General features: G+C 43.8%; 1 protein-coding gene across 1 annotated transcript in view; it reads left to right on the top strand.

Moving 5' to 3' along the window:
• The window catches only part of st3gal5 (ST3 beta-galactoside alpha-2,3-sialyltransferase 5), a 47,961-nt gene that overhangs the window by 17,954 nt on the left and 2,603 nt on the right, over positions 1-27,404 (top strand). The window contains exons 5-6 of the mRNA XM_041944115.1: positions 25,593-25,729; positions 25,832-26,018. Coding sequence (XP_041800049.1) covers positions 25,593-25,729; positions 25,832-26,018 — 324 coding nt within the window. The remainder of the gene's footprint in view (positions 1-25,592; positions 25,730-25,831; positions 26,019-27,404) is intronic.

Genomic DNA, 27,404 nt, shown 5'->3' with positions numbered 1-27,404 from the left:
TAACGGAGCTAACAGAGCTAACACTAATGGAGCGAACAGCTAACGGTGCGAATAGAGCTAACGGCGCTAACGCAAACAGAGCTAACTGTGCTAACAGAGCTAATAGAGCTAGCGGCGTTAACAAGGGGGCGGGGGGATGGGGTTTTCATTATGCATTTGTCTGTGTGTGTGTGTTTATGTATCTGTCGTTGTGTGTGACTGCGTATGTGTGTGTCTTCGTCTGTTTCTGTGGCTTTCTCCTTGTCTGTCTCTGTTGATCACCTCAGCTGTCTGTGTCTGCTTCTGTCCTCTGCTTCATGTCTCTGTTAACATGAATTAATGAACTGAATCAATAAGCATGAATGGAGTTAATGCTAACAGAGCTAACAGAGCTAACACTAACGGAGCTAACACTAACGGAGCTAACAGCTAACAGCGCGAATAGAGCTAACGGCGCTAACGCTAACAGAGCTAACTGTGCTAACAGAGCTAATAGAGCTAACGGTGTTAACAAGGGGGCGGGGGGATGGGGTTTTCATTATGCATTTGTCTGTGTATGTGTGTTTATGTATCTGTCATTGTGTGTGACTGCGTATGTGTGTGTCTTCGTCTGTTTGTGTGTGTGTGTCTGCTTGAACTACACAAGCAGCCCAACCAGCTCCTACATGGAGATGTGTATAGTATATATGTGTCTGAATGTGTGTGTGTGTGTGTGTGTGTGCGTGTGTGCCTGTGTAACTTCTGCCCCACCTGCTGATAATTACCTCTCTACCTCTCCCACTTATTACCTGTTCCTGTTCAGTTTTGACGTGCTGTTTTTAATCACTTTTTAGCTGTTGGTTAGCCCTTTTTGTGTGTGCATTTGTGTGACTACTGTCTCAACCTCTTTGGCAAAGAGCTTTGTGAAGCTGAGTTTAACTGCTTGTTGGACGGAGATTGTTTTCAAACAATGCCCTTGTTTTGACTGAGCTCGTTAAGATAATCATTCTCAGGCTTGTTGTCCTGCAGATGTGTGTGCGTGGGTTATTGACCGGTGTGTGTGTAAATGACAGTTGCACCTGTTAAACTCTTCCCTTGAAAAGCGGCTTTTTCGCTGTCGGTTTCTTCCGAACAACTTGCGATTGTGTCAAAACCGTAGCTGCTATCAAAAAACCGATTACACTGTGAGATGCGGACAAGTCTGGGCCAGATGTACGTGTGTTTTATGTCCAGATATTCTTTAGAAAAATGACAAAATGGTCGACTTAAAAAGACTCTGCGACTCAGAGAACAGGAGTTTGTATTGTATGCAGTGAGATTTGGGTTCGGCGAACCTCCCGAACTAAATCCTCTGGTGAGAGAACCGTACCTCGTATCAGAGTGTACTATAGATCATCGGACTCCCGAGAACTTCCTGAGTCCGGCCATCTCCTCGTTTTATTCCTGACACAACAACTTTTCGTTTTATGGCGATCTAAAGACAGGAGGCATTTCTGCTTTGCTCACAAAACAGCTCTGAATTTTAACATGGGACTTAATGGGAGAACAGGAGGGCGCTGGCTGCACAAAACGTCTCACTATTTAAATTCAGTAAGTCTCTCGGCTTTTTCGAGGACATCACACGAAAGAGGACAAGTTTGTCTACAAAATGAGCCCAAAATTATGCGTGTAGAGTGTAATTTGTGGCCGTAGCGACGAGAAAAAGAGAAGATTTTCAGATCGTTTTTAGACTCTGTGCCACTCTAGCACGCACTCTAGCGCGAACATTCCGCGCAATACACACCCATTATAATCTCAAAATTTCCCGCCAAACGATCACTGTCATTGAACAGTGACTGATCAAAAACTATAGGACCAATCAAAATGTGGATGAACACACCAATAGACCAGACTTGGGTCTACATTTTAAAGTTGAAATGAAGTCTCTCGGTGAATGTATGCCTGAGCTACAGATGTTTGAAAAACTCCAATTTCAATCTTGTTTTTTTCGCCCGTCCCATTCATTTCTTATGGGAAATTTATCGCAGTTTTTCGCGTCTTACGACGCGAAAAACTGCGATAAATTTGAGAAAAGTAATAGCACACCGATCCCGAACAATACGCACGTTTTGATATATAATTTGCGAGGGTTTTCTCAAAGCTGCGGGGCGAGTTTAGGGACGAAAATTTGGAGGATGATGAAAAATAACTAGAAAATTCCCCCTGGGAAATTTTGAAAGGGACACGGGGTGCGTTCGAGCCGACAAAATTATCTACGTTTTAAAGTTTGAATGAAGTCTCTAGGACAAAGTATGGCCGAGCAGCGGACAATTGAAAAAGGCTGAAATTTGAGGAAATTTCCCCATTCATTTCTTTTGGGAAATTTATCGCAGTTGTTTGCGTCTTACGTCGGCCTTCGATGGTCATAGCTCGAAAACCGTAAGAGATATCAAAATGTGCCGAGGGTCATTTTGAGCCGACAAAATTATCTACGTTTTAAAGTTTGAATGAAGTCTCTAGGAGAAACTATGGCGAAGCAGCGGACAATTGAAAAAGGCTGCAATTTGAGAAAACAGCAGATATCAGAGGCAGTCAGTCCCTGATTAATGAACTGGTCCCAGCTGTGTTTCTGTGGCTTTCTCCTCTGCTTCATGTCTCTGTTAACATGAATTAATGAACTGAATCAATAAACATGAATGGAGCTAATGCTAACGGAGCTAACAGAGCTAACACTAACGGAGCTAACAGCTAACGGCGCGAATAGAGCTAACGGCGCTAACGCTAACAGAGCTAACTGTGCTAACAGAGCTAATAGAGCTAACGGCGTTAACAAGGGGGCGGGGGGATGGGGTTTTCATTATGCATTTGTCTGTGTGTGTGTGTTTATGTATCTGTCATTGTGTGTGACTGCGTATGTGTGTGTCTTCGTCTGTTTGTGTGTGTGTGTCTGCTTGAACTACACAAGCAGCCCAACCAGCTCCTACATGGAGATGTGTCTGGTATATGTGTGTCTGAATGTGTGTGTGTGTGTGTGTGTTTGTTTGTGTGCGTGTGTAACTTCTGCCCCACCTGCTGATAATTACCTCTCTACCTCTCCCACTTTTTACCTGTTCCTGTTCAGTTTTGACGTGCTTGTTTTTAATCACTTTTTAGCTGTTGGTTAGCCCTGCTTGTGTGTGTGTTTGTGTGACTACTTTCTCAACCTTTTTGGCAAAGCGCTTGGTGAAGCTGAGTTTAACTGTTTGTTGGATGGAGATTGTTTTCAAAGAATGCCCTTGTTTTGACTGAGCTCGTTAAGATAATCATTCTCAGGCTTGTTGTCCTGCAGATGTGTGTGCGTGGGTTATTGACCGGTGTGTGTGTAAATGACAGTTGCACCTGTTAACTGAAAAGCGGCTTTTTCGCTGTCGGTTTCTTCCGAACAACTTGCGATTGTGTCAAAACCGTAGCTGCTATCAAAAAACCGATTACACTGTGAGATGCGGACAAGTCTGGGCCAGATGTACGTGTGTTTTATGTCCAGATATTCTTTAGAAAAATGACAAAATGGTCGACTTAAAAAGACTCTGCGACTCAGAGAACAGGAGTTTGTATTGTATGCAGTGAGATTTGGGTTCGGCGAACCTCCTGAACTAAATCCTCTGGTGAGAGAACCGTACCTCGTATCAGAGTGTACTATAGATCATCGGACTCCCGAGAACTTCCTGAGTCCGAATATCATCTCGTTTTATTCCTGAGACAACAACTTTTCGTTTTATGGCGATGTAAAGACAGGAGGCATTTATGCTTTTCTCACAAAACAGCTCTGAATTTTTACATTGGAGTCAATGGGAGAGCTAGAGGGAGGTGGCTACACAAAAAGCCTCACTATTTAAATTCAGTAAGTCTCTCGGCTTTTTCGAGGACATCACATGAAAGAGGACAAGTTTGTCTACAAAAGATCCCAAAATTATGTGTCTCCTATTCACCGTTTGTATTTTACGGCAATTTTAGAAACACATTTCAGGCGATTTTTCACCGGCTGTCTCACTCTAACTTATGACATCACCCACTGTAGAGGGAGAGATTCTGAGCATTTTTGTGAGAAACTTGATGGTCTTCAGATGGTCATAGCTCGAAAACCGTAAGAGATATCAAAAAATGTGCCGGTATTAATTTTGAGCTGACAAATTTATCTACGTTTTAAACTTTGAATGAAGTCTCTAGGACAAAGTATGGCCGAGCTGCGGACAATTGAAAAAGGCTGAAATTTGAGGAAATTTCCCCATTCATTTCTTATGGGAAAGTCTTCGCAGTTGTTCGCGTCTTACGTCGGCCTTCGATGGTCATAGTTCGAAAACCGTAAGAGATATCAAAATGTGCCGAGGGTCATTTGGAGCCGACAAAATTATCTACGTTTTAAAGTTCAAATGAAGTCTCTCGGTGAATGTATGCCTGAGCTACAGACGTTTGAAAAACTCCAATTTCCATCTTTTTTTTTTCGCCCGTCCCATTCATTCTTATGGGAAATTTATCGCAGTTTTTCGCGTCTTACGACGCGAAAAACTGCGATAAATTTGAGAAAAGTAATAGCACACCGATCCTGATCAAACCGCACGTTTTGATATATAATTTGCAAGGGTTTTCTCAAAGCTGCGGGGCGAGTTCAGGGACAAAAATTTGGAGGATGATGAAAAATAATAATAATAAGAAGAAACACGCGGGATAGTAATAAGTGACTCGGGGCTACGCCCCGAGTCACTGGCTCCTGCAGCAGAGCTGCAGGAGCCAGTGCCTCGGAGCGTGCCCCGTGTCCCTAATAACTAGAAAATTCCCCCTGGGAAATTTTGAAAGGGACACGGGGTGCGTTTGAGCCGACAAAATTATCTACGTTTTAAAGTTTGAATGAAGTCTCTAGGAGAAACTATGGCGAAGCAGCGGACAATTGAAAAAGGCTGCAATGTGAGAAAACGGCAGATATCAGAGGTAGTCAGTCCCTGATTAATGAATTGCTCTCAGCTGTGTTTCTGTGGCTTTCTCCTTGTCTGTCTCTGTTGATCACCTCAGCTGTCTGTGTCTGCTTCTCTCCTCTGCTTCATGTCTCTGTTAACATGAATTAATGAACTGAATCAATAAACATGAATGGAGCTAATGCTAACGGAGCTAACAGAGCTAACACTAACGGAGCGAACAGCTAACGGTGCGAATAGAGCTAACAGCTCTAACGCTAACAGAGCTAACTGTGCTAACAGAGCTAATAGAGCTAACGGCGTTAACAAGGGGGCGGGGGGATGGGGTTTTCATTATGCATTTGTCTGTGTGTGTGTGTTTATGTATCTGTCGTTGTGTGTGACTGCGTATGTGTGTGTCTTCGTCTGTTTCTGTGGCTTTCTCCTTGTCTGTCTCTGTTGATCACCTCAGCTGTCTGTGTCTGCTTCTCTCCTCTGCTTCATGTCTCTGTTAACATGAATTAATGAACTGAATCAATAAGCATGAATGGAGTTAATGCTAACAGAGCTAACAGAGCTAACACTAACAGAGCTAACACTAACGGAGCTAACAGCTAACGGTGCGAATAGAGCTAACGGCGCTAACGCTAACAGAGCTAACTGTGCTAACAGAGCTAACAGAGCTAACGGCGTTAACAAGGGGGCGGGGGGATGGGGTTTTCATTATGCATTTGTCTGTGTGTGTGTGTTTATGTATCTGTCATTGTGTGTGACTGCGTATGTGTGTGTCTTCGTCTGTTTGTGTGTGTGTGTCTGCTTGAACTACACAAGCAGCCCAACCAGCTCCAACATGGAGATGTGTATAGTATATATGTGTCTGAATGTGTGTGTGTGCGTGTGTGCCTGTGTAACTTCTGCCCCACCTGCTGATAATTACCTCTGCACCTCTCCCACTGTTTACCTGTTCCTGTTCAGTTTTGACGTGCTGTTTTTAATCACTTTTTAGCTGTTGGTTAGCCCTTTTTGTGTGTGCATTTGTGTGACTACTGTCTCAACCTCTTTGGCAAAGAGCTTTCTGAAGCTGAGTTTAACTGCTTGTTGGACAGAGATTGTTTTCAAACAATGCCCTTGTTTTGACTGAGCTCGTTAAGATAATCATTCTCAGGCTGGTTGTCCTGCAGATGTGTGTGCGTGGGTTATTGACCGGTGTGTGTGTAAATGACAGTTGCACCTGTTAAACTCCTCCCTTGAAAAGCGGCTTTTTCGCTGTCGGTTTCTTCCGAACAACTTGCGATTGTGTCAAAACCGTAGCTGCTATCAAAAAACCGACTACACTGTGAGATGCGGACAAGTCTGGGCCAGATGTACGTGTGTTTTATGTCCAGATATTCTTTAGAAAAATGACAAAATGGTCGACTTAAAAAGACTCTGCGACTCAGAGAACAGGAGTTTGTATTGTATGCAGTGAGATTTGGGTTCGGCGAACCTCCTGAACTAAATCCTCTGGTGAGAGAACCGTACCTCGTATCAGAGTGTACTATAGATCATCGGACTCCCGAGAACTTCCTGAGTCCGGCCATCTCCTCGTTTTATTCCTGACACAACAACTTTTCGTTTTATGGCGATCTAAAGACAGGAGGCATTTCTGCTTTGCTCACAAAACAGCTCTGAATTTTAACATGGGACTTAATGGGAGAACAGGAGGGCGCTGGCTGCACAAAACGTCTCACTATTTAAATTCAGTAAGTCTCTCGGCTTTTTCGAGGACATCACACGAAAGAGGACAAGTTTGTCTACAAAATGAGCCCAAAATTATGCGTGTAGAGTGTAATTTGTGGCCGTAGCGACGAGAAAAAGAGAAGATTTTCAGATCGTTTTTAGACTCTGTGCCACTCTAGCACGCACTCTAGCACGAACATTCCGCGCAATACACACCCATTATAATCTCAAAATTTCCCGCCAAACGATCACTGTCATTGAACAGTGACTGATCAAAAACTATAGGACCAATCAAAATGTGGATGAACACACCAATAGACCAGACTTGGGTCTACATTTTAAAGTTGAAATGAAGTCTCTCGGTGAATGTATGCCTGAGCTACAGATGTTTGAAAAACTCCAATTTCAATCTTGTTTTTTTCGCCCGTCCCATTCATTTCTTATGGGAAATTTATCGCAGTTTTTCGCGTCTTACGACGCGAAAAACTGCGATAAATTTGAGAAAAGTAATAGCACACCGATCCCGAACAATACGCACATTTTGATATATAATTTGCGAGGGTTTTCTCAAAGCTGCGGGGCGAGTTAAGGGACGAAAACTTGGAGGAAGATGAAAAATAATAAGAAGAAGAAGAAGAAGAAGAAGAAGAAACGCGCGGGATAGTAATAAGTGACTCGGGGCTACGCCCCGTGTCCCTAACTAGAAAATTCCCCCTGGGAAATTTTGAAAGGGACACGGGGTGTGTTGGAGCCGACAAAATTATCTACGTTTTAAAGTTTGAATGAAGTCTCTAGGACAAAGTATGGCCGAGCAGCGGACAATTGAAAAAGGCTGAAATTTGAGGAAATTTCCCCATTCATTTCTTATGGGAAATTTATCGCAGTTGTTCGCGTCTTACGTCGGCCTTCGATGGTCATAGCTCGAAAACCGTAAGAGATATCAAAATGTGCCGAGGGTCATTTTGAGCCGACAAAATTATCTACGTTTTAAAGTTTGAATGAAGTCTCTAGGAGAAACTATGGCGAAGCAGCGGACAATTGAAAAAGGCTGCAAATTGAGAAAACGGCAGATATCAGAGGTAGTCAGTCCCTGATTAATGAATTGCTCTCAGCTGTGTTTCTGTGGCTTTCTCCTTGTCTGTCTCTGTTGATCACCTCAGCTGTCTGTGTCTGCTTCTCTCCTCTGCTTCATGTCTCTGTTAACATGAATTAATGAACTGAATCAATAAACATGAATGGAGCTAATGCTAACGGAGCTAACAGAGCTAACACTAACTGAGCTAACAGCTAAAGGTGCGAATATAGCTAACGGCGCTAGCGCTAACAGAGCTAACTGTGCTAACAGAGCTAACAGAGCTAACGGCGTTAACAAGGGGGCGGGGGGATGGGGTTTTCATTATGCATTTGTCTGTGTGTGTGTGTTTATGTATCTGTCGTTGTGTGTGACTGCGTATGTGTGTGTCTTCGTCTGTTTGTGTGTGTGTGTCTGCTTGAACTACACAAGCAGCCCAACCAGCTCCTACATGGAGATGTGTCTGGTATATGTGTGTCTGAATGTGTGTGTGTGTGTGTGTTTGTTTGTGTGCGTGTGTAACTTCTGCCCCACCTGCTGATAATTACCTCTCTACCTCTCCCACTTTTTACCTGTTCCTGTTCAGTTTTGACGTGCTTGTTTTTAATCACTTTTTAGCTGTTGGTTAGCCCTGCTTGTGTGTGTGTTTGTGTGACTACTGTCTCAACCTTTTTGGCAAAGCGCTTGGTGAAGCTGAGTTTAACTGTTTGTTGGATGGAGATTGTTTTCAAACAATGCCCTTGTTTTGACTGAGCTCGTTAAGATAATCATTCTCAGGCTTGTTGTCCTGCAGATGTGTGTGCGTGGGTTATTGACCGGTGTGTGTGTAAATGACAGTTGCACCTGTTAAACTCTTCCCTTGAAAAGCGGCTTTTTCGCTGTCGGTTTCTTCCGAACAACTTGCGATTGTGTCAAAACCGTAGCTGCTATCAAAAAAACCGATTACACTGTGAGATGCGGACAAGTCTGGGCCAGATGTACGTGTGTTTTATGTCCAGATATTCTTTAGAAAAATGACAAAATGGTCGACTTAAAAAGACTCTGCGACTCAGAGAACAGGAGTTTGTATTGTATGCAGTGAGATTTGGGTTCGGCGAACCTCCTGAACTAAATCCTCTGGTGAGAGAACCGTACCTCGTATCAGAGTGTACTATAGATCATCGGACTCCCGAGAACTTCCTGAGTCCGGCCATCTCCTCGTTTTATTCCTGACACAACAACTTTTCGTTTTATGGCGATCTAAAGACAGGAGGCATTTCTGCTTTGCTCACAAAACAGCTCTGAATTTTAACATGGGACTTAATGGGAGAACAGGAGGGCGCTGGCTGCACAAAACGTCTCACTATTTAAATTCAGTAAGTCTCTCGGCTTTTTCGAGGACATCACACGAAAGAGGACAAGTTTGTCTACAAAATGAGCCCAAAATTATGCGTGTAGAGTGTAATTTGTGGCCGTAGCGACGAGAAAAAGAGAAGATTTTCAGATCGTTTTTAGACTCTGTGCCACTCTAGCACGCACTCTAGCACGAACATTCCGCGCAATACACACCCATTATAATCTCAAAATTTCCCGCCAAACGATCACTGTCATTGAACGGTGACTGATCAAAAACTATAGGACCAATCAAAATGTGGATGAACACACCAATAGACCAGACTTGGGTCTACATTTTAAAGTTGAAATGAAGTCTCTCGGTGAATGTATGCCTGAGCTACAGATGTTTGAAAAACTCCAATTTCAATATTGTTTTTTTCACCGGTCCCATTCATTTCTTATGGGAAATTTATCGCAGTTTTTCGCGTCTTACGACGCGAAAAACTGCGATAAATTTGAGAAAAGTAATAGCACACCGATCCCGAACAATACGCACGTTTTGATATATAATTTGCGAGGGTTTTCTCAAAGCTGCGGGGCGAGTTTGAGGACGAAAACTTGGAGGAAGATGAAAAATAATAATAATAAGAAGAAGAAGAAACGCGCGGGATAGTAATAAGTGACTCGGGGCTACGCCCCGAGTCACTGGCTCCTGCAGCTATGAAATAGCTGTAGGAGCCAGTGACTCGGGACGTTGCCCCGTGTCCCTAATAAGAAGAAGAAGAAACGCGCGGGATAGTAATAAGTGACTCGGGGCTACGCCCCGAGTCACTGGCTCCTGCAGCTATGAAATAGCTGTAGGAGCCAGTGACTCGGGACGTTGCCCCGTGTCCCTAACTAGAAAATTCCCTCTGGGAAATTTTGAAAGGGACACGGGGTGTGTTCGAGCCGACAAAATTATCTACGTTTTAAAGTTTGAATGAAGTCTCTAGGACAAAGTATGGCCGAGCAGCGGACAATTGAAAAAGGCTGAAATTTGAGGAAATTTCCCCATTCATTTCTTATGGGAAATTTATCGCAGTTGTTTGCGTCTTACGTCGGCCTTCGATGGTCATAGCTCGAAAACCGTAAGAGATATCAAAATGTGCCGAGGGTCATTTTGAGCCGACAAAATTATCTACGTTTTAAAGTTTGAATGAAGTCTCTAGGAGAAACTATGGCGAAGCAGCGGACAATTGAAAAAGGCTGCAAATTGAGAAAACGGCAGATATCAGAGGCAGTCAGTCCCTGATTAATGAATTGCTCTCAGCTGTGTTTCTGTGGCTTTCTCCTTGTCTGTCTCTGTTGATCACCTCAGCTGTCTGTGTCTGCTTCTCTCCTCTGCTTCATGTCTCTGTTAACATGAATTAATGAACTGAATCAATAAACATGAATGGAGCTAATGCTAACGGAGCTAACAGAGCTAACACTAACGGAGCTAACAGCTAAAGGTGCGAATATAGCTAACGGCGCTAGCGCTAACAGAGCTAACTGTGCTAACAGAGCTAACAGAGCTAACGGCGTTAACAAGGGGGCGGGGGGATGGGGTTTTCATTATGCATTTGTCTGTGTGTGTGTGTTTATGTATCTGTCGTTGTGTGTGACTGCGTATGTGTGTGTCTTCGTCTGTTTGTGTGTGTGTGTCTGCTTGAACTACACAAGCAGCCCAACCAGCTCCTACATGGAGATGTGTCTGGTATATGTGTGTCTGAATGTGTGTGTGTGTGTGTGTTTGTTTGTGTGCGTGTGTAACTTCTGCCCCACCTGCTGATAATTACCTCTCTACCTCTCCCACTTTTTACCTGTTCCTGTTCAGTTTTGACGTGCTTGTTTTTAATCACTTTTTAGCTGTTGGTTAGCCCTGCTTGTGTGTGTGTTTGTGTGACTACTGTCTCAACCTTTTTGGCAAAGCGCTTGGTGAAGCTGAGTTTAACTGTTTGTTGGACGGAGATTGTTTTCAAACAATGCCCTTGTTTTGACTGAGCTCGTTAAGATAATCATTCTCAGGCTTGTTGTCCTGCAGATGTGTGTGCGTGGGTTATTGACCGGTGTGTGTGTAAATGACAGTTGCACCTGTTAAACTCTTCCCTTGAAAAGCGGCTTTTTCGCTGTCGGTTTCTTCCGAACAACTTGCGATTGTGTCAAAACCGTAGCTGCTATCAAAAAACCGATTACACTGTGAGATGCGGACAAGTCTGGGCCAGATGTACGTGTGTTTTATGTCCAGATATTCTTTAGAAAAATGACAAAATGGTCGACTTAAAAAGACTCTGCGACTCAGAGAACAGGAGTTTGTATTGTATGCAGTGAGATTTGGGTTCGGCGAACCTCCTGAACTAAATCCTCTGGTGAGAGAACCGTACCTCGTATCAGAGTGTACTATAGATCATCGGACTCCCGAGAACTTCCTGAGTCCGGCCATCTCCTCGTTTTATTCCTGACACAACAACTTTTCGTTTTATGGCGATCTAAAGACAGGAGGCATTTCTGCTTTGCTCACAAAACAGCTCTGAATTTTAACATGGGACTTAATGGGAGAACAGGAGGGCGCTGGCTGCACAAAACGTCTCACTATTTAAATTCAGTAAGTCTCTCGGCTTTTTCGAGGACATCACACGAAAGAGGACAAGTTTGTCTACAAAATGAGCCCAAAACTATGCGTGTAGAGTGTAATTTGTGGCCGTAGCGACGAGAAAAAGAGAAGATTTTCAGATCGTTTTTAGACTCTGTGCCACTCTAGCACGCACTCTAGCACGAACATTCCGCGCAATACACACCCATTATAATCTCAAAATTTCCCGCCAAACGATCACTGTCATTGAACAGTGACTGATCAAAAACTACAGGACCAATCAAAATGTGGATGAACACACCAATAGACCAGACTTGGGTCTACATTTTAAAGTTGAAATGAAGTCTCTCGGTGAATGTATGCCTGAGCTACAGATGTTTGAAAAACTCCAATTTCAATCTTGTTTTTTTCACCGGTCCCATTCATTTCTTATGGGAAATTTATCGCAGTTTTTCGCGTCTTACGACGCGAAAAACTGCGATAAATTTGAGAAAAGTAATAGCACACCGATCCCGAACAATACGCACGTTTTGATATATAATTTGCGAGGGTTTTCTCAAAGCTGCGGGGCGAGTTTGAGGACGAAAACTTGGAGGAAGATGAAAAATAACTAGAAAATTCCCCCTGGGAAATTTTGAAAGGGACACGGGGTGCGTTCGAGCCGACAAAATTATCTACGTTTTAAAGTTTGAATGAAGTCTCTAGGACAAAGTATGGCCGAGCAGCGGACAATTGAAAAAGGCTGAAATTTGAGGAAATTTCCCCATTCATTTCTTATGGGAAATTTATCGCAGTTGTTTGCGTCTTACGTCGGCCTTCGATGGTCATAGCTCGAAAACCGTAAGAGATATCAAAATGTGCCGAGGGTCATTTGGAGCCGACAAAATTATCTACGTTTTAAAGTTTGAATGAAGTCTCTAGGAGAAACTATGGCGAAGCAGCGGACAATTGAAAAAGGCTGCAATGTGAGAAAACGGCAGATATCAGAGGTAGTCAGTCCCTGATTAATGAATTGCTCTCAGCTGTGTTTCTGTGGCTTTCTCCTTGTCTGTCTCTGTTGATCACCTCAGCTGTCTGTGTCTGCTTCTCTCCTCTGCTTCATGTCTCTGTTAACATGAATTAATGAACTGAATCAATAAACATGAATGGAGCTAATGCTAACGGAGCTAACACTAACGGAGCGAACAGCTAACCGCGCTAATAGAGCTAACGGCGCAAACGCTAACAGAGCTAACTGTGCTAACAGAGCTAACGGTGCTAACAGAGCTAACAGAGCTAACGGCGTTAACAAGGGGGCGGGGGGATGGGGTTTTCATTATGCATTTGTCTGTGTGTGTGTGTTTATGTATCTGTCATTGTGTGTGACTGCGTATGTGTGTGTCTTCGTCTGTTTGTGTGTGTGTGTCTGCTTGAACTACACAAGCAGCCCAACCTGCTCCTACATGGAGATGTGTCTGGTATATGTGTGTCTGAATGTGTGTGTGTGTGTGTGTTTGTTTGTGTGCGTGTGTAACTTCTGCCCCACCTGCTGATAATTACCTCTCTACCTCTCCCACTTTTTACCTGTTCCTGTTCAGTTTTGACGTGCTTGTTTTTAATCACTTTTTAGCTGTTGGTTAGCCCTGCTTGTGTGTGCGTTTGTGTGACTACTTTCTCAACCTTTTTGGCAAAGCGCTTGGTGAAGCTGAGTTTAACTGTTTGTTGGACGGAGATTGTTTTCAAACAATGCCCTTGTTTTGACTGAGCTCGTTAAGATAATCATTCTCAGGCTTGTTGTCCTGCAGATGTGTGTGCGTGGGTTATTGACCGGTGTGTGTGTAAATGACAGTTGCACCTGTTAAACTCCTCCCTTGAAAAGCGGCTTTTTCGCTGTCGGTTTCTTCCGAACAACTTGCGATTGTGTCAAAACCGTAGCTGCTATCAAAAAACCGATTACACTGTGAGATGCGGACAAGTCTGGGCCAGATGTACGTGTGTTTTATGTCCAGATATTCTTTAGAAAAATGACAAAATGGTCGACTTAAAAAGACTCTGCGACTCAGAGAACAGGAGTTTGTATTGTATGCAGTGAGATTTGGGTTCGGCGAACCTCCTGAACTAAATCCTCTGGTGAGAGAACCGTACCTCGTATCAGAGTGTACTATAGATCATCGGACTCCCGAGAACTTCCTGAGTCCGAATATCATCTCGTTTTATTCCTGAGACAACAACTTTTCGTTTTATGGCGATGTAAAGACAGGAGGCATTTATGCTTTTCTCACAAAACAGCTCTGAATTTTTACATTGGAGTCAATGGGAGAGCTAGAGGGAGGTGGCTACACAAAAAGCCTCACTATTTAAATTCAGTAAGTCTCTCGGCTTTTTCGAGGACATCACATGAAAGAGGACAAGTTTGTCTACAAAAGATCCCAAAATTATGTGTCTCCTATTCACCGTTTGTATTTTACGGCAATTTTAGAAACACATTTCAGGCGATTTTTCACCGGCTGTCTCACTCTAACTTATGACATCACCCACTGTAGAGGGAGAGATTCTGAGCATTTTTGTGAGAAACTTGATGGTCTTCAGATGGTCATAGCTCGAAAACCGTAAGAGATATCAAAAAATGTGCCGGTATTAATTTTGAGCTGACAAATTTATCTACGTTTTAAACTTTGAATGAAGTCTCTAGGACAAAGTATGGCCGAGCTGCGGACAATTGAAAAAGGCTGAAATTTGAGGAAATTTCCCCATTCATTTCTTATGGGAAAGTCTTCGCAGTTGTTCGCGTCTTACGTCGGCCTTCGATGGTCATAGTTCGAAAACCGTAAGAGATATCAAAATGTGCCGAGGGTCATTTGGAGCCGACAAAATTATCTACGTTTTAAAGTTCAAATGAAGTCTCTCGGTGAATGTATGCCTGAGCTACAGACGTTTGAAAAACTCCAATTTCCATCTTTTTTTTTTCGCCCGTCCCATTCATTCTTATGGGAAATTTATCGCAGTTTTTCGCGTCTTACGACGCGAAAAACTGCGATAAATTTGAGAAAAGTAATAGCACACCGATCCTGATCAAACCGCACGTTTTGATATATAATTTGCAAGGGTTTTCTCAAAGCTGCGGGGCGAGTTCAGGGACAAAAATTTGGAGGATGATGAAAAATAATAACTAGAAAATTCCCTCTGGGAAATTTTGAAAGGGACACGGGGTGTGTTTAAGCCGACAAAATTATCTACGTTTTAAAGTTTGAATGAAGTCTCTAGGAGAAACTATGGCGAAGCAGCGGACAATTGAAAAAGGCTGCAATTTGAGAAAACTGCAGATATCAGAGGCAGTCAGTCCCTGATTAATGAATTGCTCCCAGCTGTGTTTCTGTGGCTTTCTCCTTGTCTGTCTCTGTTGATCACCTCAGCTGTCTGTGTCTGCTTCTCTCCTCTGCTTCATGTCTCTGTTAACATGAATTAATGAACTGAATCAATAAACATGAATGGAGCTAATGCTAACAGAGCTAACAGAGCTAACACTAACTGAGCTAACAGCTAACGGTGCGAATATCGCTAACGGCGGTAGCGCTAACAGAGCTAACTGTGCTAGCAGAGCTAATAGAGCTAACAGCGTTAACAAGGGGGCGGGGGGATGGGGTTTTCATTATGCATTTGTCTGTGTGTGTGTGTTTATGTATCTGTCGTTGTGTGTGACTGCGTATGTGTGTGTCTTCGTCTGTTTCTGTGGCTTTCTACTTGTCTGTCTCTGTTGATCACCTCAGCTGTCTGTGTCTGCTTCTCTCCTCTGCTTCATGTCTCTGTTAACATGAATTAATGAACTGAATCAATAAACATGAATGGAGCTAATGCTGACGGAGCTAACAGAGCTAACACTAACGGAGCTAACAGCTAGCGGTGCGAATAGAGCTAACGGCGCTAACGCTAACAGAGCTAACTGTGCTAACAGAGCTAATAACGGCGTTAACAAGGGGGCGGGGGGATGGGGTTTTCATTATGCATTTGTCTGTGTGTGTGTGTTTCTGTATCTGTCATTGTGTGTGACTGCGTATGTGTGTGTCTTCGTCTGTTTGTGTGTGTGTGTCTGCTTGAACTACACAAGCAGCCCAACCTGCTCCTACATGGAGATGTGTCTGGTATATGTGTGTCTGAATGTGTGTGTGTGTGTGTGTTTGTTTGTGTGCGTGTGTAACTTCTGCCCCACCTGCTGATAATTACCTCTCCCACTTTTTACCTGTTCCTGTTCAGTTTTGACGTGCTTGTTTTTAATCACTTTTTAGCTGTTGGTTAGCCCTGCTTGTGTGTGTGTTTGTGTGACTACTTTCTCAACCTTTTTGGCAAAGCGCTTGGTGAAGCTGAGTTTAACTGTTTGTTGGTTGGAGATTGTTTTCAAACAATGCCCTTGTTTTGACTGAGCTCGTTAAGATAATCATTCTCAGGCTTGTTGTCCTGCAGATGTGTGTGCGTGGGTTATTGACCGGTGTGTGTGTAAATGACAGTTGCACCTGTTAAACTCCTCCCTTGAAAAGCGGCTTTTTCGCTGTCGGTTTCTTCCGAACAACTTGCGATTGTGTCAAAACCGTAGCTGCTATCAAAAAACCGATTACACTGTGAGATGCGGACAAGTCTGGGCCAGATGTACGTGTGTTTTATGTCCAGATATTCTTTAGAAAAATGACAAAATGGTCGACTTAAAAAGACTCTGCGACTCAGAGAACAGGAGTTTGTATTGTATGCAGTGAGATTTGGGTTCGGCGAACCTCCTGAACTAAATCCTCTGGTGAGAGAACCGTACCTCGTATCAGAGTGTACTATAGATCATCGGACTCCCGAGAACTTCCTGAGTCCGGCCATCTCCTCGTTTTATTCCTGACACAACAACTTTTCGTTTTATGGCGATCTAAAGACAGGAGGCATTTCTGCTTTGCTCACAAAACAGCTCTGAATTTTAACATGGGACTTAATGGGAGAACAGGAGGGCGCTGGCTGCACAAAACGTCTCACTATTTAAATTCAGTAAGTCTCTCGGCTTTTTCGAGGACATCACACGAAAGAGGACAAGTTTGTCTACAAAATGAGCCCAAAATTATGCGTGTAGAGTGTAATTTGTGGCCGTAGCGACGAGAAAAAGAGAAGATTTTCAGATCGTTTTTAGACTCTGTGCCACTCTAGCACGCACTCTAGCACGAACATTCCGCGCAATACACACCCATTATAATCTCAAAATTTCCCGCCAAACGATCACTGTCATTGAACAGTGACTGATCAAAAACTATAGGACCAATCAAAATGTGGATGAACACACCAATAGACCAGACTTGGGTCTACATTTTAAAGTTGAAATGAAGTCTCTCGGTGAATGTATGCCTGAGCTACAGATGTTTGAAAAACTCCAATTTCAATCTTGTTTTTTTCGCCCGTCCCATTCATTTCTTATGGGAAATTTATCGCAGTTTTTCGCGTCTTACGACGCGAAAAACTGCGATAAATTTGAGAAAAGTAATAGCACACCGATCCCGAACAATACGCACGTTTTGATATATAATTTGCGAGGGTTTTCTCAAAGCTGTGGGACGAGTTTGAGGACGAAAACTTGGAGGAAGATGAAAAATAATAACTAGAAAATTCCCCCTGGGAAATTTTGAAAGGGACACGGGGTGCGTTCGAGCCGACAAAATTATCTACGTTTTAAAGTTTGAATGAAGTCTCTAGGAGAAACTATGGCGAAGCAGCGGACAATTGAAAAAGGCTGCAAATTGAGAAAACGGCAGATATCAGAGGTAGTCAGTCCCTGATTAATGAATTGCTCTCAGCTGTGTTTCTGTGGCTTTCTCCTTGTCTGTCTCTGTTGATCACCTCAGCTGTCTGTGTCTGCTTCTCTCCTCTGCTTCATGTCTCTGTTAACATGAATTAATGAACTGAATCAATAAACATGAATGGAGCTAATGCTAACGGAGCTAACAGAGCTAACACTAACTGAGCTAACAGCTAAAGGTGCGAATATAGCTAACGGCGCTAACGCTAACAGAGCTAACTGTGCTAACAGAGCTAACAGAGCTAACGGCGTTAACAAGGGGGCGGGGGGATGGGGTTTTCATTATGCATTTGTCTGTGTGTGTGTGTTTATGTATCTGTCGTTGTGTGTGACTGCGTATGTGTGTGTCTTCGTCTGTTTGTGTGTGTGTGTCTGCTTGAACTACACAAGCAGCCCAACCAGCTCCTACATGGAGATGTGTCTGGTATATGTGTGTCTGAATGTGTGTGTGTGTGTGTGTTTGTTTGTGTGCGTGTGTAACTTCTGCCCCACCTGCTGATAATTACCTCTCTACCTCTCCCACTTTTTACCTGTTCCTGTTCAGTTTTGACGTGCTTGTTTTTAATCACTTTTTAGCTGTTGGTTAGCCCTGCTTGTGTGTGTGTTTGTGTGACTACTTTCTCAACCTTTTTGGCAAAGCGCTTGGTGAAGCTGAGTTTAACTGTTTGTTGGATGGAGATTGTTTTCAAACAATGCCCTTGTTTTGACTGAGCTCGTTAAGATAATCATTCTCAGGCTGGTTGTCCTGCAGATGTGTGTGCGTGGGTTATTGACCGGTGTGTGTGTAAATGACAGTTGCACCTGTTAAACTCCTCCCTTGAAAAGCGGCTTTTTCGCTGTCGGTTTCTTCCGAACAACTTGCGATTGTGTCAAAACCGTAGCTGCTATCAAAAAACCGATTACACTGTGAGATGCGGACAAGTCTGGGCCAGATGTACGTGTGTTTTATGTCCAGATATTCTTTAGAAAAATGACAAAATGGTCGACTTAAAAAGACTCTGCGACTCAGAGAACAGGAGTTTGTATTGTATGCAGTGAGATTTGGGTTCGGCGAACCTCCTGAACTAAATCCTCTGGTGAGAGAACCGTACCTCGTATCAGAGTGTACTATAGATCATCGGACTCCCGAGAACTTCCTGAGTCCGGCCATCTCCTCGTTTTATTCCTGACACAACAACTTTTCGTTTTATGGCGATCTAAAGACAGGAGGCATTTCTGCTTTGCTCACAAAACAGCTCTGAATTTTAACATGGGACTTAATGGGAGAACAGGAGGGCGCTGGCTGCACAAAACGTCTCACTATTTAAATTCAGTAAGTCTCTCGGCTTTTTCGAGGACATCACACGAAAGAGGACAAGTTTGTCTACAAAATGAGCCCAAAATTATGCGTGTAGAGTGTAATTTGTGGCCGTAGCGACGAGAAAACGAGAAGATTTTCAGATCGTTTTTAGACTCTGTGCCACTCTAGCACGCACTCTAGCACGAACATTCCGCGCAATACACACCCATTATAATCTCAAAATTTCCCGCCAAACGATCACTGTCATTGAACAGTGACTGATCAAAAACTATAGGACCAATCAAAATGTGGATGAACACACCAATAGACCAGACTTGGGTCTACATTTTAAAGTTGAAATGAAGTCTCTCGGTGAATGTATGCCTGAGCTACAGATGTTTGAAAAACTCCAATTTCAATCTTGTTTTTTTCGCCCGTCCCATTCATTTCTTATGGGAAATTTATCGCAGTTTTTCGCGTCTTACGACGCGAAAAACTGCGATAAATTTGAGAAAAGTAATAGCACACCGATCCCGATCAAACCGCACGTTTTGATATATAATTTGCAAGGGTTTTCTCAAAGCTGCGGGGTGAGTTTAGGGACGAAAATTTGGAGGATGATGAAAAATAATAACTAGAAAATTCCCCCTGGGAAATTTTGAAAGGGACACGGGGTGTGTTGGAGCCGACAAAATTATCTACGTTTTAAAGTTTGAATGAAGTCTCTAGGACAAAGTATGGCCGAGCAGCGGACAATTGAAAAAGGCTGAAATTTGAGGAAATTTCCCCATTCATTTCTTATGGGAAATTTATCGCAGTTGTTTGTGTCTTACGTCGGCCTTCGATGGTCATAGCTCGAAAACCGTAAGAGATATCAAAATGTGCCGAGGGTCATTTGGAGCCGACAAAATTATCTACGTTTTAAAGTAGAAAATTCCCCCTGGGAAATTTTGAAAGGGACACGGGGTGCGTTCGAGCCGACAAAATTATCTACGTTTTAAAGTTTGAATGAAGTCTCTAGGAGAAACTATGGCGAAGCAGCGGACAATTGAAAAAGGCTGCAATGTGAGAAAACGGCAGATATCAGAGGTAGTCAGTCCCTGATTAATGAATTGCTCTCAGCTGTGTTTCTGTGGCTTTCTCCTTGTCTGTCTCTGTTGATCACCTCAGCTGTCTGTGTCTGCTTCTCTCCTCTGCTTCATGTCTCTGTTAACATGAATTAATGAACTGAATCAATAAACATGAATGGAGAAAATGCTAACGGAGCTAACAGAGCTAACACTAATGGAGCGAACATCTAACAGTGCGAATAGAGCTATCGGCGCTAACGCAACCAGAGCTAACTGTGCTAACAGAGCTAATAGAGCTAGCGGCGTTAACAAGGGGGCGGGGGGATGGGGTTTTCATTATGCATTTGTCTGTGTGTGTGTGTTTATGTATCTGTCGTTGTGTGTGACTGCGTATGTGTGTGTCTTCGTCTGTTTCTGTGGCTTTCTCCTTGTCTGTCTCTGTTGATCACCTCAGCTGTCTGTGTCTGCTTCTGTCCTCTGCTTCATGTCTCTGTTAACATGAATTAATGAACTGAATCAATAAGCATGAATGGAGTTAATGCTAACAGAGCTAACAGAGCTAACACTAACGGAGCTAACACTAACGGAGCTAACACTAACGGAGCTAACAGCTAACGGCGCGAATAGAGCTAACGGCGCTAACGCTAACAGAGCTAACTGTGCTAACAGAGCTAACAGAGCTAACGGCGTTAACAAGGGGCGGGGGGATGGGGTTTTCATTATGCATTTGTCTGTGTGTGTGTGTTTATGTATCTGTCATTGTGTGTGACTGCGTATGTGTGTGTCTTCGTCTGTTTGTGTGTGTGTGTCTGCTTGAACTACACAAGCAGCCAAACCAGCTCCAACATGGAGATGTGTATAGTATATATGTGTCTGAATGTGTGTGTGTGTGTGTGTGTGTGTGCCTGTGTAACTTCTGCATTTGTGTGACTACTGTCTCAACCTCTTTGGCAAAGAGCTTTGTGAAGCTGAGTTTAACTGCTTGTTGGACGGAGATTGTTTTCAAACAATGCCCTTGTTTTGACTGAGCTCGTTAAGATAATCACTCTCAGGCTTGTTGTCCTGCAGATGTGTGTGCGTGGGTTCTTGACCGGTGTGTGTGTAAATGACAGTTGCAACTGTTAAACTCTTCCCTTGAAAAGCGTCTTTTTCGCTGTCGGTTTCTTCCGAACAACTTGCGATTGTGTCAAAACCGTAGCTGCTATCAAAAAACCGATTACATTGTGAGATGCGGACAAGTCTGGGCCAGATGTACGTGTGTTTTATGTCCAGATATTCTTTAGAAAAATGACAAAATGGTCGACTTAAAAAGACTCTGCGACTCAGAGAACAGGAGTTTGTATTGTATGCAGTGAGATTTGGGTTCGGCGAACCTCCTGAACTAAATCCTCTGGTGAGAGAACCGTACCTCGTATCAGAGTGTACTATAGATCATCGGACTCCCGAGAACTTCCTGAGTCCGAATATCATCTCGTTTTATTCCTGAGACAACAACTTTTCGTTTTATGGCGATGTAAAGACAGGAGGCATTTATGCTTTTCTCACAAAACAGCTCTGAATTTTTACATTGGAGTCAATGGGAGAGCTAGAGGGAGGTGGCTACACAAAAAGCCTCACTATTTAAATTCAGTAAGTCTCTCGGCTTTTTCGAGGACATCACATGAAAGAGGACAAGTTTGTCTACAAAAGATCCCAAAATTATGTGTCTCCTATTCACCGTTTGTATTTTACGGCAATTTTAGAAACACATTTCAGGCGATTTTTCACCGGCTGTCTCACTCTAACTTATGACATCACCCACTGTAGAGGGAGAGATTCTGAGCATTTTTGTGAGAAACTTGATGGTCTTCAGATGGTCATAGCTCGAAAACCGTAAGAGATATCAAAAAATGTGCCGGTATTAATTTTGAGCTGACAAATTTATCTACGTTTTAAACTTTGAATGAAGTCTCTAGGACAAAGTATGGCCGAGCTGCGGACAATTGAAAAAGGCTGAAATTTGAGGAAATTTCCCCATTCATTTCTTATGGGAAAGTCTTCGCAGTTGTTCGCGTCTTACGTCGGCCTTCGATGGTCATAGTTCGAAAACCGTAAGAGATATCAAAATGTGCCGAGGGTCATTTGGAGCCGACAAAATTATCTACGTTTTAAAGTTCAAATGAAGTCTCTCGGTGAATGTATGCCTGAGCTACAGACGTTTGAAAAACTCCAATTTCCATCTTTTTTTTTTCGCCCGTCCCATTCATTCTTATGGGAAATTTATCGCAGTTTTTCGCGTCGTACGACGCGAAAAACTGCGATAAATTTGAGAAAAGTAATAGCACACCGATCCTGATCAAACCGCACGTTTTGATATATAATTTGCAAGGGTTTTCTCAAAGCTGCGGGGCGAGTTCAGGGACAAAAATTTGGAGGATGATGAAAAATAATAATAATAAGAAGAAACGCGCGGGATAGTAATAAGTGACTCGGGGCTACGCCCCGAGTCACTGGCTCCTGCAGCAGAGCTGCAGGAGCCAGTGCCTCGGAGCGTGCCCCGTGTCCCTAATAAGAAGAAACGCGCGGGATAGTAATAAGTGACTCGGGGCTACGCCCCGAGTCACTGGCTCCTGCAGCAGAGCTGCAGGAGCCAGTGCCTCGGAGCGTGCCCCGTGTCCCTAATAATAAGAAGAAGAAGAAGAAGAAACGCGCGGGATAGTAATAAGTGACTCGGGGCTACGCCCCGAGTCACTGGCTCCTGCAGCTATTTCATAGCTGTAGGAGCCAGTGACTCGGGACGTTGCCCCGTGTCCCTAATAATAAGAAGAAACACGCGGGATAGTAATAAGTGACTCGGGGCTACGCCCCGAGTCACTGGCTCCTGCAGCAGAGCTGCAGGAGCCAGTGCCTCGGAGCGTGCCCCGTGTCCCTAATAAGAAGAAGAAGAAGAAGAAACGCGCGGGATAGTAATAAGTGACTCGGGGCTACGCCCCGAGTCACTGGCTCCTGCAGCTATGAAATAGCTGTAGGAGCCAGTGACTCGGGACGTTGCCCCGTGTCCCTAATAAGAAGAAACGCGCGGGATAGTAATAAGTGACTCGGGGCTACGCCCCGAGTCCCTAATAAGAAGAAGAAGAAGAAACGCGCGGGATAGTAATAAGTGACTCGGGGCTACGCCCCGAGTCACTGGCTCCTGCAGCTATTTCATAGCTGTAGGAGCCAGTGACTTGGGACGTTGCCCCGTGTCCCTAACTAGAAAATTCCCCCTGGGAAATTTTGAAAGGGACACGGGGTGCATTTGAGCCGACAAAATTATCTACGTTTTAAAGTTTGAATGAAGTCTCTAGGAGAAACTATGGCGAAGCAGCGGACAATTGAAAAAGGCTGCAATGTGAGAAAACGGCAGATATCAGAGGTAGTCAGTCCCTGATTAATGAATTGCTCTCAGCTGTGTTTCTGTGGCTTTCTCCTTGTCTGTCTCTGTTGATCACCTCAGCTGTCTGTGTCTGCTTCTCTCCTCTGCTTCATGTCTCTGTTAACATGAATTAATGAACTGAATCAATAAACATGAATGGAGCTAATGCTAACGGAGCTAACAGAGCTAACACTAACGGAGCGAACAGCTAACGGTGCGAATAGAGCTAACAGCTCTAACGCTAACAGAGCTAACTGTGCTAACAGAGCTAATAGAGCTAACGGCGTTAACAAGGGGGCGGGGGGATGGGGTTTTCATTATGCATTTGTCTGTGTGTGTGTGTTTATGTATCTGTCGTTGTGTGTGACTGCGTATGTGTGTGTCTTCGTCTGTTTCTGTGGCTTTCTCCTTGTCTGTCTCTGTTGATCACCTCAGCTGTCTGTGTCTGCTTCTCTCCTCTGCTTCATGTCTCTGTTAACATGAATTAATGAACTGAATCAATAAGCATGAATGGAGTTAATGCTAACAGAGCTAACAGAGCTAACACTAACAGAGCTAACACTAACGGAGCTAACAGCTAACGGTGCGAATAGAGCTAACGGCGCTAACGCTAACAGAGCTAACTGTGCTAACAGAGCTAACAGAGCTAACGGCGTTAACAAGGGGGCGGGGGGATGGGGTTTTCATTATGCATTTGTCTGTGTGTGTGTGTTTATGTATCTGTCATTGTGTGTGACTGCGTATGTGTGTGTCTTCGTCTGTTTGTGTGTGTGTGTCTGCTTGAACTACACAAGCAGCCCAACCAGCTCCAACATGGAGATGTGTATAGTATATATGTGTCTGAATGTGTGTGTGTGCGTGTGTGCCTGTGTAACTTCTGCCCCACCTGCTGATAATTACCTCTGCACCTCTCCCACTGTTTACCTGTTTTTAATCACTTTTTAGCTGTTGGTTAGCCCTTTTTGTGTGTGCATTTGTGTGACTACTGTCTCAACCTCTTTGGCAAAGAGCTTTCTGAAGCTGAGTTTAACTGCTTGTTGGACAGAGATTGTTTTCAAACAATGCCCTTGTTTTGACTGAGCTCGTTAAGATAATCATTCTCAGGCTGGTTGTCCTGCAGATGTGTGTGCGTGGGTTATTGACCGGTGTGTGTGTAAATGACAGTTGCACCTGTTAAACTCCTCCCTTGAAAAGCGGCTTTTTCGCTGTCGGTTTCTTCCGAACAACTTGCGATTGTGTCAAAACCGTAGCTGCTATCAAAAAACCGATTACACTGTGAGATGCGGACAAGTCTGGGCCAGATGTACGTGTGTTTTATGTCCAGATATTCTTTAGAAAAATGACAAAATGGTCGACTTAAAAAGACTCTGCGACTCAGAGAACAGGAGTTTGTATTGTATGCAGTGAGATTTGGGTTCGGCGAACCTCCTGAACTAAATCCTCTGGTGAGAGAACCGTACCTCGTATCAGAGTGTACTATAGATCATCGGACTCCCGAGAACTTCCTGAGTCCGGCCATCTCCTCGTTTTATTCCTGACACAACAACTTTTCGTTTTATGGCGATGTAGGAGCCAGTGACTCGGGACGTTGCCCCGTGTCCCTAATAAGAAGAAGAAGAAACGCGCGGGATAGTAATAAGTGACTCGGGGCTACGCCCCGAGTCACTGGCTCCTGCAGCTATTTCATAGCTGTAGGAGCCAGTGACTCGGGACGTTGCCCCGTGTCCCTAATAAGAAGAAGAAGAAACGCGCGGGATAGTAATAAGTGACTCGGGACGTTGCCCCGTGTCCCTAATAAGAAGAAGAAGAAGAAGAAACGCGCGGGATAGTAATAAGTGACTCGGGACGTTGCCCCGTGTCCCTAATAAGAAGAAGAAGAAGAAGAAACGCGCGGGATAGTAATAAGTGACTCGGGACGTTGCCCCGTGTCCCTAATAAGAAGAAGAAGAAACGCGCGGGATAGTAATAAGTGACTCGGGGCTCTGCCCCGAGTCACTGGCTCCTGCAGCTATTTCATAGCTGTAGGAGCCAGTGACTCGGAGCGTGCCCCGTGTCCCTAATAAGAAGAAGAAGAAGAAGAAATGCGCGGGATAGTAATAAGTGACTCGGGACGTTGCCCCGTGTCCCTAATAAGAAGAAGAAGAAGAAACGCGCGGGATAGTAATAAGTGACTCGGGACGTTGCCCCGTGTCCCTAATAAGAAGAAACGCGCGGGATAGTAATAAGTGACTCGGGGCTATGCCCCGAGTCACTGGCTCCTGCAGCTATGAAATAGCTGTAGGAGCCAGTGACTCGGGACGTTGCCCCGTGTCCCTAATAATAAGAAGAAGAAGAAGAAACGCGCGGGATAGTAATAAGTGACTCGGGACGTTGCCCCGTGTCCCTAACAAAAGTGCATCTTTATATCCATAGAGCACATTACTTTTTGGAGCAAATCCCTAATTATTCTTTGTGCAAATTTTCCTTTAAAGCTGCCAAACTCTGACTCTACACGCCAGCCGGGAAGCACATCAGATAAATGTCGACGCTGTGTGGTCGTGGGAAATGGCGGCATTCTCAGAGGCCTAGAGCTGGGCCCACTGATCAACCGTTTTGACACTGTTATCAGGTTAGAAACTCCACATATTCTGCTAATAATCATCGTCACAAACATTTGCCACTGTGTAGAAATCACAGACATGTGTTGACTCTCTGTGTCTCCCTCCCTCAGGTTGAACAGCGGCCCTCTGGGAGAGTTCAGTGCTGACGTTGGAAACCGAACCAGCATCAGGATGAGTTACCCAGAGGGTACACCGCTCCACTGGATTGACAGAGACCCACACTCTCTGTTTGTAGCAGTGGTGTATAAAAGTGTAGACATCAGCTGGACCTCTGCTATGATCAGCAAGCTCACTGTGGTGAGTAGGGGTGTGTGTGTGTGTCTTTGGGGCATTTTGATCAATAACAAATATCTTAAATATAATTAGTTTGATCATCACTGTGTTGTTTTATTGGGTTTTGTGTCTTTAGAAAACATTCTATCTTGCCACACGAGAAAGTAGACAAAGCCAAGGCAAAACAACAATAGCTGGAGGAATTTAACTTTCTCATTTTGTTTATCCTTTCTGATGTGTTCATACATTCTCCTGTGGAAAAGTCAGCACAAAGGTATTAAAAATAAAATTGGTTCTGTAGTCATTTTCATGAACAAATCTTTATTTCCCAATAGCACAGATACAAATAATGACATCGTTTTGCATACATGTAAATCCCTGCCCTCCTCCCGCAGCATCCCTCCCCGTGGCAGCATCCCCTGTTCTGTATTTGCACTGCTGCATGTCACTTTTGCTTTATTAATTTGGCCAGTAGACAGTCCAGTAACACAATGTCATGAAAATGTCATTTCCTGGTGCTACGATCGTGAGGCGGCAGCCGTCTTTGGACTGGCAGCTGTGACATCCCCCACAGCCGCCTATGCTGCCTTTCACGTATTCCAAACCGTGAATCATCAATGAGGAGCAGCAACGTTGAGTTGGATATTATGGCTTTACCCATAAGTTCAGACAAAACTTTGGATACCTGGCCCCAATCCTGACCCAATAGTCTCCTGGGGTAGAGAGTGGAATCATCGTACTTAGAAAGTCAATACGAGACAGGACATTCATTTTTGTTGCCGATATGCAACTCTATGATGAAGCAGGTACCTGTGTCCAAATTGCAAGATCATGTTCAACTTCCTTAAAAGTTTTCCTATAGTTGTTCTCCACTATAGTCTGGAGAGATGTGTGTATCTTTATTCCTAAATGTGTAATGTTTGGTAATTTGGGAATTGGGCTTCATTCAACAGCATCAGAGCAGATTTCATCCAGTTAATCTTGAACCCTGACTGCTCTTTGCAGTCTTCAAATACTGTTAAAAGAGTGGTACTAGATTTGTCCATGTGTGTCAGGTATATGAGAATGTCGTGTGCAAAGCCCAATAGAGAGTGAGAGGTTTGTCTGATTTGGAGAGGGGATGTGACCAGTGGTTAAAGAGCGGGAAAAAAAGACTCCGGGAAATACTGCAGCCCTGTCTTTTACACAAACATCTTTTTGTGTAAAAGACAGGGCTGCATTTTTTTCTTTTACCACAAAAAATTGGCAAAGGTTTAGAATTTACCATTTGTACAAACCACATCTGAGGGGTTGGCACACACACAAAATCACTGCTGCCCTGAGAGTCCGTAAATACTGCCAGTCAAGCCTATTCATCAAGTAACAGGGTGGCATATGGTTCATGTAATTGTTTGGATTCCCCTATCACAT

The sequence above is a fragment of the Chelmon rostratus genome, chromosome 9, assembly GCF_017976325.1.
Source record: "Chelmon rostratus isolate fCheRos1 chromosome 9, fCheRos1.pri, whole genome shotgun sequence".
NCBI lineage: Eukaryota > Metazoa > Chordata > Actinopteri > Chaetodontiformes > Chaetodontidae > Chelmon > Chelmon rostratus.
Note: the sequence above shows the minus strand (reverse complement) of the source record. Positions and strands in the feature narration are given on the sequence as shown.